Source organism: Rhipicephalus microplus, chromosome 1 (assembly GCF_043290135.1).
Source record: "Rhipicephalus microplus isolate Deutch F79 chromosome 1, USDA_Rmic, whole genome shotgun sequence".
NCBI classification, from domain to species: Eukaryota; Metazoa; Arthropoda; class Arachnida; order Ixodida; family Ixodidae; genus Rhipicephalus; species Rhipicephalus microplus.
In genome coordinates, this window is record NC_134700.1 from 194,481,357 (window position 1) to 194,498,639 (window position 17,283).

At 44.9% G+C, this 17,283-nt stretch overlaps 1 protein-coding gene and 1 long non-coding RNA gene across 3 annotated transcripts in view; one reads left to right on the plus strand and one right to left on the minus strand.

Moving 5' to 3' along the window:
* LOC142803720 (uncharacterized) overlaps window positions 1-17,283 on the plus strand; it is a 147,607-nt gene that overhangs the window by 31,822 nt on the left and 98,502 nt on the right. The gene's annotated exons all lie outside the window — the stretch shown is intronic.
* On the minus strand, window positions 1,073-2,302 carry LOC119160170 (5-hydroxytryptamine receptor). Its single transcript, XM_037412875.2, is given in 1 exon segment — window positions 1,073-2,302. A coding segment is annotated over 1 exon segment (1,206 nt). The 5' UTR covers window positions 2,279-2,302.

Sequence of the window (17,283 nt, forward strand, 5' to 3'; positions counted from 1 at the left end):
TATTTGAGAAAAATAACGATTGCGTTTAGTATTTTCCCCGATGTTGACGCACTATTCGATATGTAGTAGCTCCGATGCGTGACACTGCACATAATTTTCTTGAATTTCGCTTAAGCGGGAAACACATCTAACTACTGAATATTCATGCAAAAGTTTTTTTTTTCATTCGTTGCCCTTAAAAGAAGCTGAAAGACGTATTTTCAGCTGGAAGAGATTTCTAACAAAATTCACAAAAATTTCTCCAACCTATGTTACTCAAGCACAAGCCATCTGGCCAGGGCGTAACCTCTACTCAATGGCTTCTTTTACAACTATGCATCTCTGGGTAGGTTTAGCAGTGTTGTCTCGTGCAACACGATGCATGGTGGATAATACAGTAACTTCCGATCTCACAACCGTCAATATATAGTTCATTATTGAAAGCTCAATTCAAGACTACTTCTTATCACTAGACTTTTTGATGCGTCTCATTTGAACTTACAATCACTAAACTCAAGTATTAACGCACTGGAATATTGTATTCATAACAAGTCGAAGAGCTTTCGACGGTACGTGTCCTTGGGTCAAATATGTTTTCTATTGGCACTGATGGCACTCACATCTTCTGAGCCAATTAACAACAGTCTCTTTCGCAAGAACTTCAAAGGTCGTGATCCCTTGCTCACAGAATGTTTGGTGCATAATAACTCATTTGGACAGGTTAGTCAATAAATTAATCTGACCTAATTCCTTTCCAACGCAAGCGATTAGCCAACAAGTACACTCTATATCAATAAAAGTTAACGCAGCTTTGTATACAGTAAAACTGAACACATATTTCTGTTCTACTTCTGTTAATTTAATTTAACTGGGCGCTATTAAAGCGGAGTGGATGGCAACTTATCAACACCCTTGCTGGGACTACATTCCAGTTTTGCGTCAGCTTAATCACAGTGAGGGATGCTTTGACACTCTCTACGTGGTCACATTCAATGCGATTCGGACATTGGTGTAGGGCTTTGATGTTGCCGACCATCCTTTCTGTGTGCTTCTCCAGGTTAACTCTTTACACGCCTCGCCACATTTCTGGCGGTTACCGCTTAATGCCATACGGCTGTTTTCGGCCACATAGTAGTTTTCTGAAGGCGTTCCTGAAGTCGGGGCTGAATATGGTGTAGATTATTGGGTTGAGCATGGAGTTGACGTAGCCAAGCCACAGAAAGACGCTGAACGCGTAACCGCCGGACGAGCACGACGTGCAGAGAGTCATGAGGAGCACGTTGACGAAGAAGGGCATCCAACAGACGACGAACACGCCCGTGATGATGGCCAGGGTCTTGGCGGCCTTGCGCTCGCGCTTGGACTCGAGCGACTCGCGGGAGATGTGCGGCTGCTTGACCTGTAGCTTGCGGTCTTTTTTGCTCTGCAGCTTCGGTCGCAGCGGCGCCCCGTCGTTGTTGCGTGAGACGTCAGACTCCTGCGTGGAGGTCCCGCCGCTACACGAGTTCGGACTGTGATTCTCACCGGCCACGATTACCGAGATCTCCACGTTTGAAGAAGGACTCTTGGCCATCGCAATAGGAACCTTGCTGCCCGGCTTATGGCGGATTCTGCGGCGTGCCACTTGATAGATGCGCCAGTAGAGCAGCAGGATTAGTATCAGAGGCACGTAAAATGTGGCGCAGGTCGCGAATATCTGGTAGCCAACGTCATGACTGACCAGTCAGATTCGGTTGACCTGGACCCTTCGCTGGAAGTCCGGGTCCTTCCAGCCGAATACAGGCGCCACCGAAACAGCGACGGCAACAGCCCAGACCAGAAGGATCATGAGTGCAACCTGGCGCGAGTTCCGCTGGCGCACGTAGTCTACCTGAGCCACCGTTCTGTAGCGGTCCATGGCAATGGCGAGGAGGTGCAGGATGGAGGCCGTGCAGCAGAGCACGTCACAGCAAGTCCACACATCACACAGAGCGGGCCCTAAAGCCCACTCGCGGCTCACTTCAGCGACGGCTGCTAGGGGCATCACAAGGCAGGCGACCATGAGGTCGGCGACCCCTAGCGATAACACCAAATAGTTTCCAACAGTTCTCAAATTACGCTCCATGAATATGGCTGCGATCACAAAGACGTTACCAACCACGGTGGCGACTACAATGAGTCCTAAAATGCACGATACGAGCACGACTGCAAATAGTCGAAGCTTGGGCGGCAGCGTTGCCGGCGAAAGCGCATCGTCCACCTCGACAGCAACTGCTGCGGCGGCATTGTAAGACGACGCGTTTTGGCTCGTCAGTGACATGTTCAGCTTTGGCGCGTCGCTGCCGCCAACAGTGCTTTCAAACATCGTGAACCACGGTTGTATCTCGATAGCCTCAGTGGCTGTTGAATTGGCAACGTCCGATGTCCAGTTGGAGTTGAAAGGCAAAGAGATGCTAGCCCTCGTTGTCGTTCGATTCACTACATGAAATAAGATGGTCCCGGCCTGCCAAGCGTTTTCGAGAGCACTCGGTGGTGTTTGGTTCATATCTGCCTGCTTCCGTGACACCGCATTCAGGATGTATGGGCGCTCACCACGTCCAGGGTTAGTTCACTGGTGATGTGGTGACTTTTACCTGCACATAAAAAAGAAAAAAACGAATATTCTTTTTAGAGTGCGGATATGCAAGTGCACACAACACAGCGTATTTGAGCTCTCATATACACCTAATGTATTCTGCCCGCAATCATTACAATCATTAGAATGCATCAAAAAGGTTCTGTAGTATTCTACTCAGTGCATATAATAATGAAGTGAATATAGCTCACGATTGGTTTTTGAATCATTTAGTTTTTAGCAGATTTAACTATGGGTCTCAGCACTGAGTATTATGCAAGAGGATTTTGAGTGGCGCATCGGTGTATACTACGACTTAGACTTTACCACCTGACATTTAAATGTGCACATGATACACGTTGAAACGACGACCTTGCTTTACACCTATTTTGCCTAAGGATATCCTCATAGCTGATAACGAAACCCTTGACATCACGTCACGTACAGCTGCAGAAAGCTAAATCGTGCGAGTACAGCCGACACCTAAGGCACACCTCACAACCGGTATACAAATTAAGTGGTTCTCTTTCACTATGAAAACGCGAGACTTCTTTAGATCTCATGGATGTGGGCCTCATAGCCGCCAGCCGACCACAATACGTCACTAGCTGCATTTCATTTTCTTGCGAACTCAATTTAATAAATAGATTTAGAGCAGTATATAGGTATAAATACTTAGCAGCTGCGCAAGCGGACCAAAAGGTGATGCAGAAATACCTGCCATAAAAATTATTCTTTCGAATGTGTTGCTTTCTACGATATTACTCAAATCGACCGAAAATTATGGTTTGTAGAACGCCCATAATCAAAATTTTCTTCGTCGTTTACGTTACGTGTGAAACCGTTGTAAAAACACTGCAAATAGGGGGAACTATTGTGTATCACGAAACTAATGTCAAGTAAAGTCTGTGAATGATTTCAGACACCTTCCTGTTCAGCTAAACCACAGAAGTACCAGGAACTGCTAAAACTCGCAACCCTCTAATGTTTTTTTTTGCACTGAGTGACTCCTATAAAAACGCTTGCATTAAAAAGAACTTTGTGCATCTGGAATTAGAAACGAAGCCTGCAGTAAAATCTTAAGTGCTTTCCCGTTGGTTTTAATAACAGAGGGTCCAAGAAGTTCCAGCAATAAAGAAACAACAAACAACACCGACGTTTACCTAATTACTTAAAACACGCAATCAAGTTTTCTCTATCAATTTACACGACGTCAGCGAAAAACCCACGGATCCGTGGTTGGCTGTGTGCCATCTACTCAGACCCGCGCGGGCTTCCATAACAAAGACCCACACAACAACTTTGGCACCTACTCTGCATGCGTTCAAGCACGTTATAATATACGTCCAATATAGCGTCACATCTGCTGGTTGAATATTACACAATGAGCGAATACGCTGCCCACAATCTTTGCATCTCCGCTCTGATAAACACTATTACACACTCGGCTCACAGGGCGCCAATTTTTTGCTGAAAAGCCGCCTATAAAGAGAGAGAAAGGCAGCAGAACCATGCAGCTCGTGATGATACGTACTGCAGGATATCGTCGAAAAAGCTCAACATAACAGTTGCGCGCCTACACAAAAATGAGAAGAAAAAAAATTAGGCAACCCTGAAGCTTCGCCTTCAGGTCTTGAACGCGATAGTGACTTGCTGTTTATAGTGCGTATTTCAAACACTTAGCGCATGAAACCTTTTCGATTTTGCTGTGCGCCACCTATACGTGGCGTTAAGGGAATGGGCGCAGTAGCGTGTGTGGCTTTTGTAGTGGGGGCTTTCAACCACAGGGTTGTCATGATAATCACATATTCTGATGCCCGTTGAAAATAGACGCTTGTACCCTTCATTATTACAGCAATATCTCGCGTTGCGTTGTGAAGAATGTATACAGGACGCGTGTGTTTGTGAAGCATGAAAGCTACTTTTACTGCATTTTCAAGCAGACAATAATCTTTTTACTGTATTCAAAAGCAGAGGCATCCCGGGCGTGTAGCAGAACATCCGCTTGCCACGCAAAAGACCCGGGTTTGATCCACGCTCGGACCCAAACAACCCTGGTGTGGTCCCCACGGTCCCCACTCTGCTTCAGGATTTTGTATCACTTTATTTCAATTGCATTGTTCTCAATTTTTCGGTCACGCATATTACATGCTGCGAAGTTGGTAAAACAGAACAACCAGTTCCAGTTGATTACTTTCTTTGGAAATATCATTACAAATTGTGCTTGAATATATTTGTGTTCGAAGTAGCTGAATTACATTGTTTTACTAACCCTACTCATTGCTATCAAAACAACTCTGATAAAGAGCAAAGACAGTTGGGCGTGAGCTGTTAGAAGCTTTTTTATAACGCAGAAAAAAATTTTCCACGCTGCTTCTGTTCAGGCGAGTTGATCTTGACATGATTTTCCTATATATATATATATATATATATATATATATATATATATATGGTGGAGTCGTAGAGAAAGAGGGAGACGAAGAAAAATTGGTTCTTCATCGTACAGCCATCACGTCTCCTGTGTCACACTAGTCGACAGGATCTATCGTTCCATTCATCATGGCGATATCACAGAAAGTCATCAACATCCCGCGAAGTACTCGGGAGCATCTGAGGACGTCCCCTTTGACAAATGGCTCCAGCTCTTCGAGGTGAGGACTGCGGCCGCAGCATGGACGGTGTGAGACAAGCTGTGCTACTTTTTCGATTAGCTTGAAGGTGAGACTTTCCGGCGCTTTCTCACTGAGGTTTTCGACACTTACGCGTCTTGGGAGAGTTTATCTGAACGCACGAAGGAACGTTTTACGAGCGGCGTCAAGGATCCTTTCCGCCAACTCATTCATTGCCGGTTGACACCAGGCCGAAGCCTGAAGTAATATTATAATAAAAAGATGTCCCTCGAACACCTCGCCAACCTAAAGGACGCGCACCTTATATCAGGGCTCATCGAAGGCCTTCCTGCGCATAAGGAAATGGTGCTTGCTGGGCTTACCTTGTGTAAACCCGCAGCATGGCTTACAGCTCCACTTCGTGTAGAGTCAACCATGCAGAGAGTGAAGGTGCAGCGCCTTCCACCAGCTCGGAATACAGATTAACGTGACAAGCGACAACACTCGTCAGCGTCCACGTAATACCGTGGCACGAACACCCGTGCACGAGTGCAAACGCTGCGCGATGAACGGCTCACCCCGACAGATGCACTGGCATAATGAATGCCCACGACGCGCAAGCATTTCCGCCCTCTCCACCAACCAGGGAAACGAGGAGGGCGACCCAGAGTTCATGTAATTCAGTTTGATGCCCTCATTAACGGGTACCCTGTCAGCACTACTCTTGATATCGGAGCTACAATTACCTGTATCAACGAAGCAGTGCTGAAGGCACTTCGCCTGCAAATAATGAGGAATTCATGCATCTCACTTGAACAAGTCACATCATCTACCAAAACTTCGGGTCACGTTAATCTAAAGGTACAGATAGGAAAAGTGGCAAGTGAAATTCAGGCTCATGTTCTACAAGGCATGAAGAGCTACTTACTTCGTGGCTTGGATAGTGCCTGCCTCTTTAACTTGTCGCTGGACCTTGACACCATAACTTTATGCCAAGAGAATGGCATCCTCTATTCTCGTACACAAAACCATATAACGGCTAACATGGGCACGTCTTCACAAGGTGTTGAAGTTTGCGATGTACTACATCTAAATAGAATTCAACAGTTGGCCTTGAAACAGCCTATCCGCAAGTACGATGGCGTTTTTTTCTAAGTCAAAGACAGGCATTGGGTGCATCAAAGGCGAAATGCACCGCATTCATCTCACCAACAATGTTCCCATTCGCAGAGCTCCCTATCGATGCTCAGAAACCAACAGTGTTGAAATGGACCGCAGATCAACGACCTTCTCAAGCACGGTGTCATACAACTATCTACCTCCCCATATTCTGCGTCGGTGCTTCTGGTAGAGAAAAAAGGGAAGGTCGCACGCGCTTCTGCATCGACTACCGCTAGCTAAACGAATTGACGGTGCCTGATCATCAGCCCATCCCTCGCATCAACAACGTCCTCGATTCTCTGGGGAAATCGACGTACTTCTCGATGGTATACATAACGTCAGGTTACTGGCACGTGAAGATTCACCCTGACGACATTTCAAAAACGATGTTTGTCAAACGTACCGGTCACTACGAGTGGCTCGCCATGCATTTTAGGCTTTGGAATGCTCCGGTCACCTTCGAACGGGCTGTGAAATCCATGTTAGTAAACCACCGTTCGCAGCTCGTCACCAGCACGTCACGAATTACTTCGACAAGATTGTTGTCCAATCTGACAGGTTTCCAGACCCCCTGAGGCATCTAGAGGGCGTTTTAAAAGCTTTCAAAAGTGAAGGCGTCGAGCTAAAATTAAATAAATGTCAATTCGCTCGAACCTTCATTGAGTACCTGGGACACAAGGTTTCTCATGGCACCGTCACTCCGAAACAAAGCAACGGGGACGCAATTTTACGGTTTCCGACACCACCACGCCTTAAGGAGTTGCAGCGTTTTCTTGGCACTGTCAATGTATACCGTCGATACATCGACCACTTTAATCAAATTGCTCACCCACTGATACGCCTGCTCAGCAAAGACGCCACCTGGAACTGGTTATCAGAGTGTGAGCTGGTTTTCACTCAGCTCAAGAAATGCGTGACAGAATTGCCCGTCCTTAACATCTACGATGCCTCTAAGCATTGTGTGCTATATACTGCGATGCCTCCAACAGAGGTATCGGCACCGTCTTGAAGCAGGCTGATGAAAAGTAAAGAACATATAATTGTATATTACTCACGGAAGTTACTAAAACATGAAATTAATTACGCCCTCACAGAACTCGAATGTTTAGCGATTATTGACACTATTGATAAATGGCACTGCTATCTACACGGGAAATCTTTCACTGTGATCACTGACCACGCAGCGTTGGCTTAAAGGCATCAAGAATCCCCGAGGCTGACTTTTCCGGTGGTCCTTCATGACGTGAACATCAAGCACCAAAAGGGCATTGAAAACATTGAAGCTAATGCACTATCTCGAAGTCCGATAGTTCTACTCCTATCTTCTGAGCAACTGCGAGAGCATCGCAGCGACAAACCACCCGGAAAGCATAACATTGAGAACGGACTGAGTATACTTACACGCAGAGGAATACATAAAGTCTATGTGCCTTTTGCCCTCCGGTCTTCTCTTTTCCAAAAAGCTCATGACGCTTTCGGTCATGTCGGTGTAGAGAAGACGTTGTGGCTTCTCGCTCCACAGTATTATTGCATGGCCCTACATCATAATCAACGTGAACGAGTACATACGGCACTGCGATACTTGCCAGCGCTGCAAGACGCCGAAGACCAAACGCTTTGGTTCCTTGGAGTCTTCGCCACCAGCGGAACAACCATTAAATTTTTTGGCCATGGACACTATCGGAGGTTTTGGCAATTATGGCTCATCCGAAAGATTCATTGACTTAGCCGCTGATAATGCCACCCGTTAGGTACGGGTTTCGCACACAAGAACGAGACTTGCGACGCCTACATCTCTTGTCTGAAGAGTATCTTCGCTGCTGAAAAGCCTCTGAAGTTCCTTTATGACCGTCGCACAGGATGCACTGCCAGCAAATTTAAGCAGTTCCTCAAGTACAACAATATTCATCAGCTTTTAACAAGTTCATAACGCCCGCAGTGTAACGGCGTAAATGAGCGCACTAATCAGTCGATTGTTACACGCCTCCGATGCAAGATCAACGATGAACCCCGAAAACCGTGGCGTTGTCGACGAGTACAATAGAAGACCTCATGAAGTCACAAGCTACCCATCCTGCTTTTTTATGTATGGCACACCATCGTATACCTATCTCCTTCCAGACGTTGCCGAAATTCTGCAGGAAGCTTGTACAAACGCAGTCCGCAATTCAGTGGCGTATCGCGCCAAAAAAAGATGACATCACAGAAAAAGATCACAGAAGTTCCTTCCACCAGAGCTTCAAGTAGGAGACTTTGTTATATATACAACAGTTTGGCACCCGAACCGCAGCAAACTCAGTGGGAGCTTGGAAGGACCCTATACAATCATACGCAAGATCTCGGCAGTTAACTAAGAGATCGACCGAAGCGTGGCTCCACTCGGTCGCCAGACTGACATTGTTCATGTCGGGAGACTTAAACGATGTCATCCGCCCCTGCATCTACGTCTCTCTCGGGGGAGGGGGGAAGCGTGTGACGAACCACGCGAGAGCTGTGTGGTGGAGTAGTAAAGAAGGAAAAAGACGAAGAAAAATAAAATAAATGGTTCATCGTATATCAATCACGTCTCCTGCGTCATATTTATATATATATATATATATATATATATATATATATATATATATATATATATATATATATATATATATATATATATCCAGTAATTATGACCACCTGGGGTTCTTTAACGTGTGACCACTTCGAAAATACAACCGCCACAGCCTTGATTCCATCGCGCGACCTGCGGGTCAGCAGCCGAGTATCTTAGCTACTAGACCACCGTGGCGGCGCACGATTGAATGCGCAACAATGCCCATCGAAGCAATGCGTCGACTCGTCCAACAAGACCTTCTTCTGAAATAAAGATTTGTATTCCTTGTGCTCATTAACTCCGCAGCAAGAATGATAATGTTTATAAAATGACGTTCTTCAGAAAAGAAAGAAGTAGGAGTTTTTATTTTTTTGTGTGTGTGTTCTCTGGTAGCTTAGAGAAAGTACATCTACAAGCTCTTAGGATCTTATAAATAGAGATTGCAAAATGCTTGCCTTGACTCGCTCAAAGAAATTCAACTCATGAATTTACTTCCACGTCATAACCACATAGCAAGCCTAAAACCCAAAAGCCCCGTAAGAAATCGTGAAGCGTTTAAATGCGCTAACAATCCAGAGCTTCAGGTGTCTAAAACTTTGCGCTACAGATTTATTTAACAGGCTAAAAACGTAAGCACTCTTTGATTACTAAATATTCTTGATTTTTATTCCGCGGGCGACAGTTGCCTATGAGACGGGTAGACGTCGCAAGTCTCGAACCACGAGGCGCTATGGACGGTGGCTCTGCTCAGCCACGACCACACCGATCAACTGTGGCCCGTCCGGCACGCCCAGGAAGCCACCTGTGTCCAAAGACTCGAGGCCATCACCTAAGATTGGGTTTTTCTAGCACCAGCCCACACAATACCGCCGTGGATTGTCAATAACTTTTAAAGGCAGAGCATTTCTTAGTCGCACGAGGTTGCTGATCCCGCAGCGGCGGCACCTTCCACACCTTCACTGTCCATGCTTGCGTCTCGCGAGTCGTGCCGCTTGCTCGCGTCTCGTGCCGGCCCAACAAGACACCCGCAAAGTGTCGCTCTGCTACCCTCTCTCGCCTCGTAAGACCTACACAGACAGCGTCTGCTATTAAAAAAAAAAGTGGTTGCTTGCGCTGCGCAACCGTTCACTGGCCACCCCGTATTCGTTGGCACAGAATTTTTTATATACACTATGGGGAACTCTGGGGCTATTCTCTATGAAAGCTGCAACGCATTGTGCCTCAATGAGCATCTGAATCAAGTACGACATGAATTTCCCTAGTTTTCGTACTTTAAGTTCATTCTAGCTTCGCGTGGCTTCAAGTTGCTTCGTCACAAAACAACGATCGGCAAATGTTCGGCAGTTACGCTTCACCATCTTAAAATTCTAGGCCTACCACTTCAAATCAGATCACGAAGTGAAATACGGTTGGTTCTTCGAAACAAAATCAAAACATAGCAGCAGTAATGGAATCCACAAGAGCGTTCGCCACCAGCAAGCACGAACAAGTAGGCTAATTCGACTCATACTCATCATTCCCATGGTCGCTGAACGATCGCAGAGCAAAGTCCCCTCTGGTTCATTTTAGGAAACTCTATGTATGTAGGCACTTGATCGCGCATTTGGAATTCAGTCAAGGGTGTCTTTACTAGGCTTTCGTTTGACTTGGCGGTTCGATTGACTCGAACCGATGCGACGGAAGCAACAGTACCTTCAAACAGTAGTTTGGCACAACCAAACATCAGCGTCCCAGCACTCGTTGAAGGCAACTATTCTCCTTCGTTCAGTTAATAGCTATAATGAAGACGAAATATTAATAGAGCATTCCGAAACCATAACGAATTACGCAGCATTCACGCGGTACATCCACCAATTTGCCAGATATTTATTCGAGTTCCTCCGGCGGCGTTGAGGCAAGCGCTAGACGTCCTCCCATGAGAGGCCTAGGCCCGGCCTCCTAAACAAGCTGTTTTTTTATAATAAATTTTATTTCTCCTCCTCCTCCTCCCGTGGCATATGTGAGCGGATTTTGACTAACTCATTCATACATATTCAATCATAACAAAAATAAAATACATATGCACGCCGGCTGACCATCCTTATGCAGCGAAAGATGCCAAAAAATAGAGTGGCCTTATCGTTTTCCAAGAAATGCACGTTAACCGATCCGCTGGTTCGTCGTCATCGCGCAAAATTCACGTTTCTGGTATTCTTACTGTTTGATTTTGTACCTGTTAACTGACTCGATATTTTGTTCTCATGCATCATCAGTGTAAATGTCTTTTTTTATACAATAAATGTTCCCCTTTCGGGGCTTGTCACGTGCCACTTTCAAAAAAAGCATTGGCTGAGGGAAGGAAAACTAAATTGCTTTTAGCTCAGTCTCCGGATCAAGTAAAGTTTTTCGCCTGCCGGCCCGAACCTCAAGCCAGATGTCCAAACTAGACGCATATTTTTTTTTTTGTCCTCGTCATACTGCACTGACATGCCTACCGGGGTGTTTCTCTTGAGTGGACGTCGTCACCCGCAGCGGTGCCGCTTCTTCTTGCGGTCCCCAGATGACATTGATGGAGAAGATGGTAGGTGGCGTTCTCCTTGGAGTAGGAACTTCAAGCACGCTCCCGTTTTGTCGAGGGCACCTTCTAGCCTATGGCTGAGACTCCGAGGCAATGGCCCAAACGTCTCGTCTTGCGTGACCAGGCTGGCTTTTGTGGCGTTGCTCGATCGCAAACGTTTTTAAGTGGACAGCAGCCGGTGGCGAACGACGAGCACTCCTTGCGTGTACCTCGGCTCTCGTCACTGCGACGAAGAATTCTGCGAAGGATGAATAAAACAGAAGCCGTAATTAGGTTTTTTACATATTGATGGCTGGCATCTGCTCTCTTAGTAATAGTTGAGGCCATCCATAGAGAGCGAAAACGAGAAAGAGAGAAAAAGAAAGGCAGGGTTGTTAACAAAAAAGAACTTCAGTTGGCCACTTTGTACTTTGGAAGGTGAAACGGTGTGCAGAATAATGAAAGAGAAGAGCCTGTTCGCAACGGCAGTACGAAGTCATGACAATAGATCTGTCTGAAAGCAACACAGCAGCTTTGTCTAAGACGAGCCATGACTTGTCGTTCTGTAAAGTTTATCAAAGTAACAGCAGCAATGCCCCCATAAGCACTCGTGTTCATAGTCCTGTAGGCCAGTGCCCTACGAATTTGTCCTCCGCGAGAGGGTGGTTATCTCGCAAGCAAAATGTGGCTGAGACGACCTCTCTTTGGGTGTCAAAACGGTTGCACTCAAACAGAGGCTGTGCGATTGCCTTACTCCACCCGCAGCGATCATAAAATGGGCTATAAACTATTTCAATAGATTATGCATATGCATTCAAGATGGCCACTGAAAGCTCGAGAGGGTTCAGCAGGGCACACTAATAGCTTGATAGATTGGATGGGAGCTGTAACTGAGGATCTTGGTCACAATATGTAGAGGTATACTTGCAAACGTCGGTGAATTCCAGCGCTCCAGCGTTAAATTATGTGCTAGAGTGCGGCCGGCGTCTTTTTGCTACGCCCGATCTGGATTGCGAAATTGCGACGCTGCTGACGCCATTGCAGGTAGATAGGGAAGCTACGTTCGCTTGATCAAAGTTTTAAATGCCACAGTGGCTAAGTAATCGTCGGAACATTGTGTTCTCTCTTTATAAATGGCTTGATGGTGAACAAGCCTGGCCTCTAATGAAGTTTTACATGCGAAGCGTTTCGTAGCGAACTTCGGTGTCTTTGAGCGTGTCTATCTATCTATCTATCTATCTATCTATCTATCTATCTATCTATCTATCTATCTATCTATCTATCTATCTATCTATCTATCTATCTATCTATCTATCTATCTATCTATCTATCTATCTATTTATCTATCTGTCTGTGTGTCTGTGTACCTATCTATCTATCTATCTATCTATCTATCTATCTATCTATCTATCTATTTTCCAAACAAACCCTACCGGCATAAGCTTCGCTGTCAGGTTGGAAATTTGAGGTAGTGGTGCCTTGATATCGAAGAAACAAGCAAGCACCACTGAGCCCTCTCCTGATATAAAACTGATAATAAATATTAGCAATAACAAAATGAATTCTAGTTTAATAAAAAGAGATCACCAAATGTCGCCACACTGAAAATACCAGGTCTAATTTTTTCTTTAGGCATACAGACACACATGCTGATAGACACAGTGAAAATGTGCGTGTGATCTGATTGACGAGTTTTGATAAAATAGTGCACCTAGAAAGGCCGCTTTGCATTAAAGTGGTGACAGCTACACTGCATTACTTGTTTCATTTTCGATATTTTATAGCCTTTCATTACCTAAGGAAAGATTTCCTATAAAGATTAGCCCTGTTTCACTCACAACGTCGTGAAGGCTGGTAAAGTATCGAAGCGTTCAAGTTGTTTCCTCTTGCCTCGGTTTAAACTCAAGGTCTTATGCAAGCCCTTTACGTTTACAATCAGTTTCTCTTAATCTAAGTTCAGCATCTTCTGTCGGACGCTTGGCCTCAGCTTCAGCCTCTCTTTCGCTGGCATCTTAATCGGAACTTGCATGAAGGTGCCAATCCCCATTGATGATCCTGAAGGGCACTTTCTTCCTGAGGGAAGTCCATCAATTTACTCATCTCAGAACACTCGAGAAAGACGAACAAGGTTTGAATGAGTACATACTTTTGCCTCATTCAGGCAAACAAAGGACGATTTCCTTCTCACTGCATAGTAGCCGGTCCACGGTAGGAAGTTCCTTATAGACAGCTTCCTAATCTTTAGTGGACCGATAGAGAAGTACTGTTTTGCCCACTTTCTGAGGCACATGCCTTCCAGAAGCTACGAGCTGAGTTGCATCAGTGTACTTCAAAAACCTTGCCCAGAAACCACTACGTTTGTCAAATGTTCTCTTAATGATAATTAGAATGAGAGTCACGGAAGTTGTCAAACACACTGGGCCACTTTGGTTTCGAATGCAACAAGAATCTAGAGACAAGGCTTATGCCAGAATGGGGGCAAGGCTATAAGATCAAGCTTGCGGCTACATGGAGAGAGGGGGTCGCCCACTTCCAGGCGTAAACAGCTTAGCCTCGAAAATTGGGTTATATTTTCTCTCTCTCATCGTCACATTACAAAGTGTGACTAAAATAGCTTTTTCTGAGTAAAATTGATGTTCATTACTAAATTTTATTTATTTATTTATTTAAATACCTTAAGAGCCCGGAGGGCATTACATAAGGGGGGATACATACAAGAGGTTACTATAGCATCAGTAAAACAACATGTCAGGGAGTAATACTAGTAATCAAACAGACCGATAGCCCAAGCAACATTACTAATAACACAATAAGCAAAAAACACAGTAAGCAGCCCACCATAACAGGAAACATATTTCAAGAAATAGCAATAAACATTCTTTGAGCATGCGTTACACATTAAATGTCAATGGTGGTTACAAATTATTGTCAACTTCTAAGTAAGTTTGTACTGCAGACTGGAAAAGGGAGGGTTCTGTAATAGCGACGATGTTTGAGGGCAGCGCGTTCCACTCGTTAATGGATAACAGCAGAGGTGAAAATTGGTATTTCTTAGTGCGTGAATATATTGTATTGACCTTATGTGCATGACCAACGCGATCAGAAACGTAGGAAGCTGGGTGAATGAATGATCGGGAAAATGATCAATATCGCGAGGAAACTTCGTTTCCTCGCGATATATAACGAAACAAGAAGCCAATACGGCTCGCCCATTTCTCAAGGCATGCTCTCCGAATCCGGAGAGGCAATCACCAAAGAAAGCACGAACAGAACATGAAGCTGTCGAAGATGTTTCTAGAATCTCGCCTGAAAGAAATGAAAACAAAATACATAAGGGTGCGCGGTAATATTTTGCGTAGGCCTATAGAACGGAAATGGTTCTGCTGGAGCAGCTGCAATATACTATTGTTTGTTTTTGCTTTCTTACGGGGCGACTGTACTTTACTTTTGCACATTTTTTTATTAAGTTCGCTCATTCGAACAGCTCAATATTGAAGAGTTCGAAACTCGGCATACTTAACGTTAAACAAGCTGACGCAGGCCTGCTTCTCACTAGTGATACCTCACAATTGAAACAATTTGAGATCGAAAGAGTGACTTTCACTCTTTCGAGATCGAAGAGTGAAAGAGTGAAAGACGACTTGTGAAATACTTATTCGTAGACCCATCTTCAGTTAGAACGAACATGGATCTCTTTGTGAGGTAGCTTCTTACCCATCGAAAAACACGACCTCCAAGTTCAGCTGCTTCAAGAGCATTGAGAACAGCCTCATGGGTCACGTTGTCATAGGCACCCTTCACGTCTAAGAACAGAGCTACCGACAGCCGCTTCTCAGCTTTCTGAATCTGAACAGAGGTCACTAAGTCAATAACGCTATCAATTGAAGACCGACCTCGTCGAAAGCCAGCCATAGCATCAGTATAGATGTTATAATGTTCCAGATACCATTCCATGCGTGTAAGCAGCATTCTCTTCATGACCTTGCCGATGCAGCTTGCTAGTGCTATAGGCCGGTATGGTGCCAAATCCAATGGAGACTTTCCGGCTTCAACAAAGGCACTAGGCGACAGCACTTCAAGTTATCACGCACCATTCCGTCATGGCAAGACTTATTGAAAATGTCCAGGAGGCAGCGCTGTGCATTCGGGCCTAGGTGACGTAGGGCAGTACAGGTCACTCCATCCGGACCTGGGGACGATGAGCGTCTGCATGTGTTCAATGCTGCACGTAGTTCTTCCATAGTGAATGCAACCTTCATTTGCTGATCTCGTTCGAATGAAACGTCCTGTGGCAATAGATCGATTGGTATAGAGATGTCGCCGACGACCTTTGCACAAACTTCACCAGAAACATCAAGCTGTGACAGACGTCGATGTTGCGCCAGAGCATCGAAGAGATGACGCTGTTGCGGATGCGAGTGAATACCTCGAAGACGCAGAGAACTTTCTGGAATGGCAATAATCTTAACGATGCGTGGCAAGAGTGGTTTTAGAAGCGATGAAAGAATAAAGAAAGCAGTGGTTGAAAGGTACTAGAAAATAAAAGCTTCGTAGTTGTCTTAAGTACAAGCATATCTGTATTTAAAATTGAAAAATTGAAAGATAATAATAATAGTATGATATGTAGGCTAGGAACAATTTCACGTAATACTGGTTATGTTTATTTGAAGGCTGAACGTATCTTGTCTCTGTAAATATTGCTGCAAGTATACTATGGCTGTCAGCGATTCCAAATTGCCACATGCTACATTGATGTCTATTGGGTGTAGCGACATAAATTTGTGTATCAAATATGATTCCATGTATTTACTCTTTCGTGGTCACCGGAAGTTAGTTTGTAGAAGGTAAAGCTTTGCTTGGTCATAATTGTGATCCTGTTGACTGAAGTGACCGGCCACGGCTTTTGGTAAATTGTGCTTTGTGTCTGCACGGTGGCCGTTCAGTCCTACGTGAATTGATTGCCGAGTTTCGTCTATATATTGTTTTCTATAGATGACACATTCAAGACAGTGTATTAGGTTGTTTGAATTGCAGGTGAAGCTTGATGTCACCCTGTGAATGTAATCAGATGCTGTTCTTTTTCACGTTGGTAGCCAACTGTATATGTTTGCAAGTGGAGCACCTGGACCAGCCACAAGGACCAGACGTTGTCCTAGTCTTTGCTTTAGGTTCTGCGGGAACAAGCATGTCTTTGAAGTTGGCGTTGGGTCCGTAGGCGATTTTAGGCGGTTCGGGAAAGATTTTCTTAAGTTTCAGGTTGGTTGTTAGAATTGGATAGTATTTTGTGATGATCTTGTTTATCTTCGGGAGTGCATTAGAAAACTTTGCAGTGAGAAGAGCCGTAGTTTCTGTTGCTGTGATTTTAGTGCGTGGATTGAGTGCTCTATTGTGGTTCAGTTACAGTGCGTCCGTACAAGCTTTGTCAAGGACTGTGTTAGAATGGTTTCATTCTGATAGTGTTTTTTTAGACGGTGAGTCTGTTGATGTAATCCTCGTTTTCTATGCATATGCGGCTTAGCCGTGGTTACACCGCGTATGCTCAGAAAATGCTTTCCAATTCTAACAACCAACCAGAAACTTAAGAAAATCTTTCCCGAACTACCTGAGGTTAACCTCCCTATCTTTCCTTTTCATCTGTCTCTCTTTTACAGCCGTAAACCTTCGCTTGCCACACACCGAATAACATAAGCGCTGTAAAGCAAGAAAACTGTAGACGTGAACATCGACACAGCGTTGTTTTCTGCTCCCTCTTTTCTCTAGCTGTTCGACTATTCACGTCCCCATATGCACGCATGCATGCGTTGTTGCAACATCA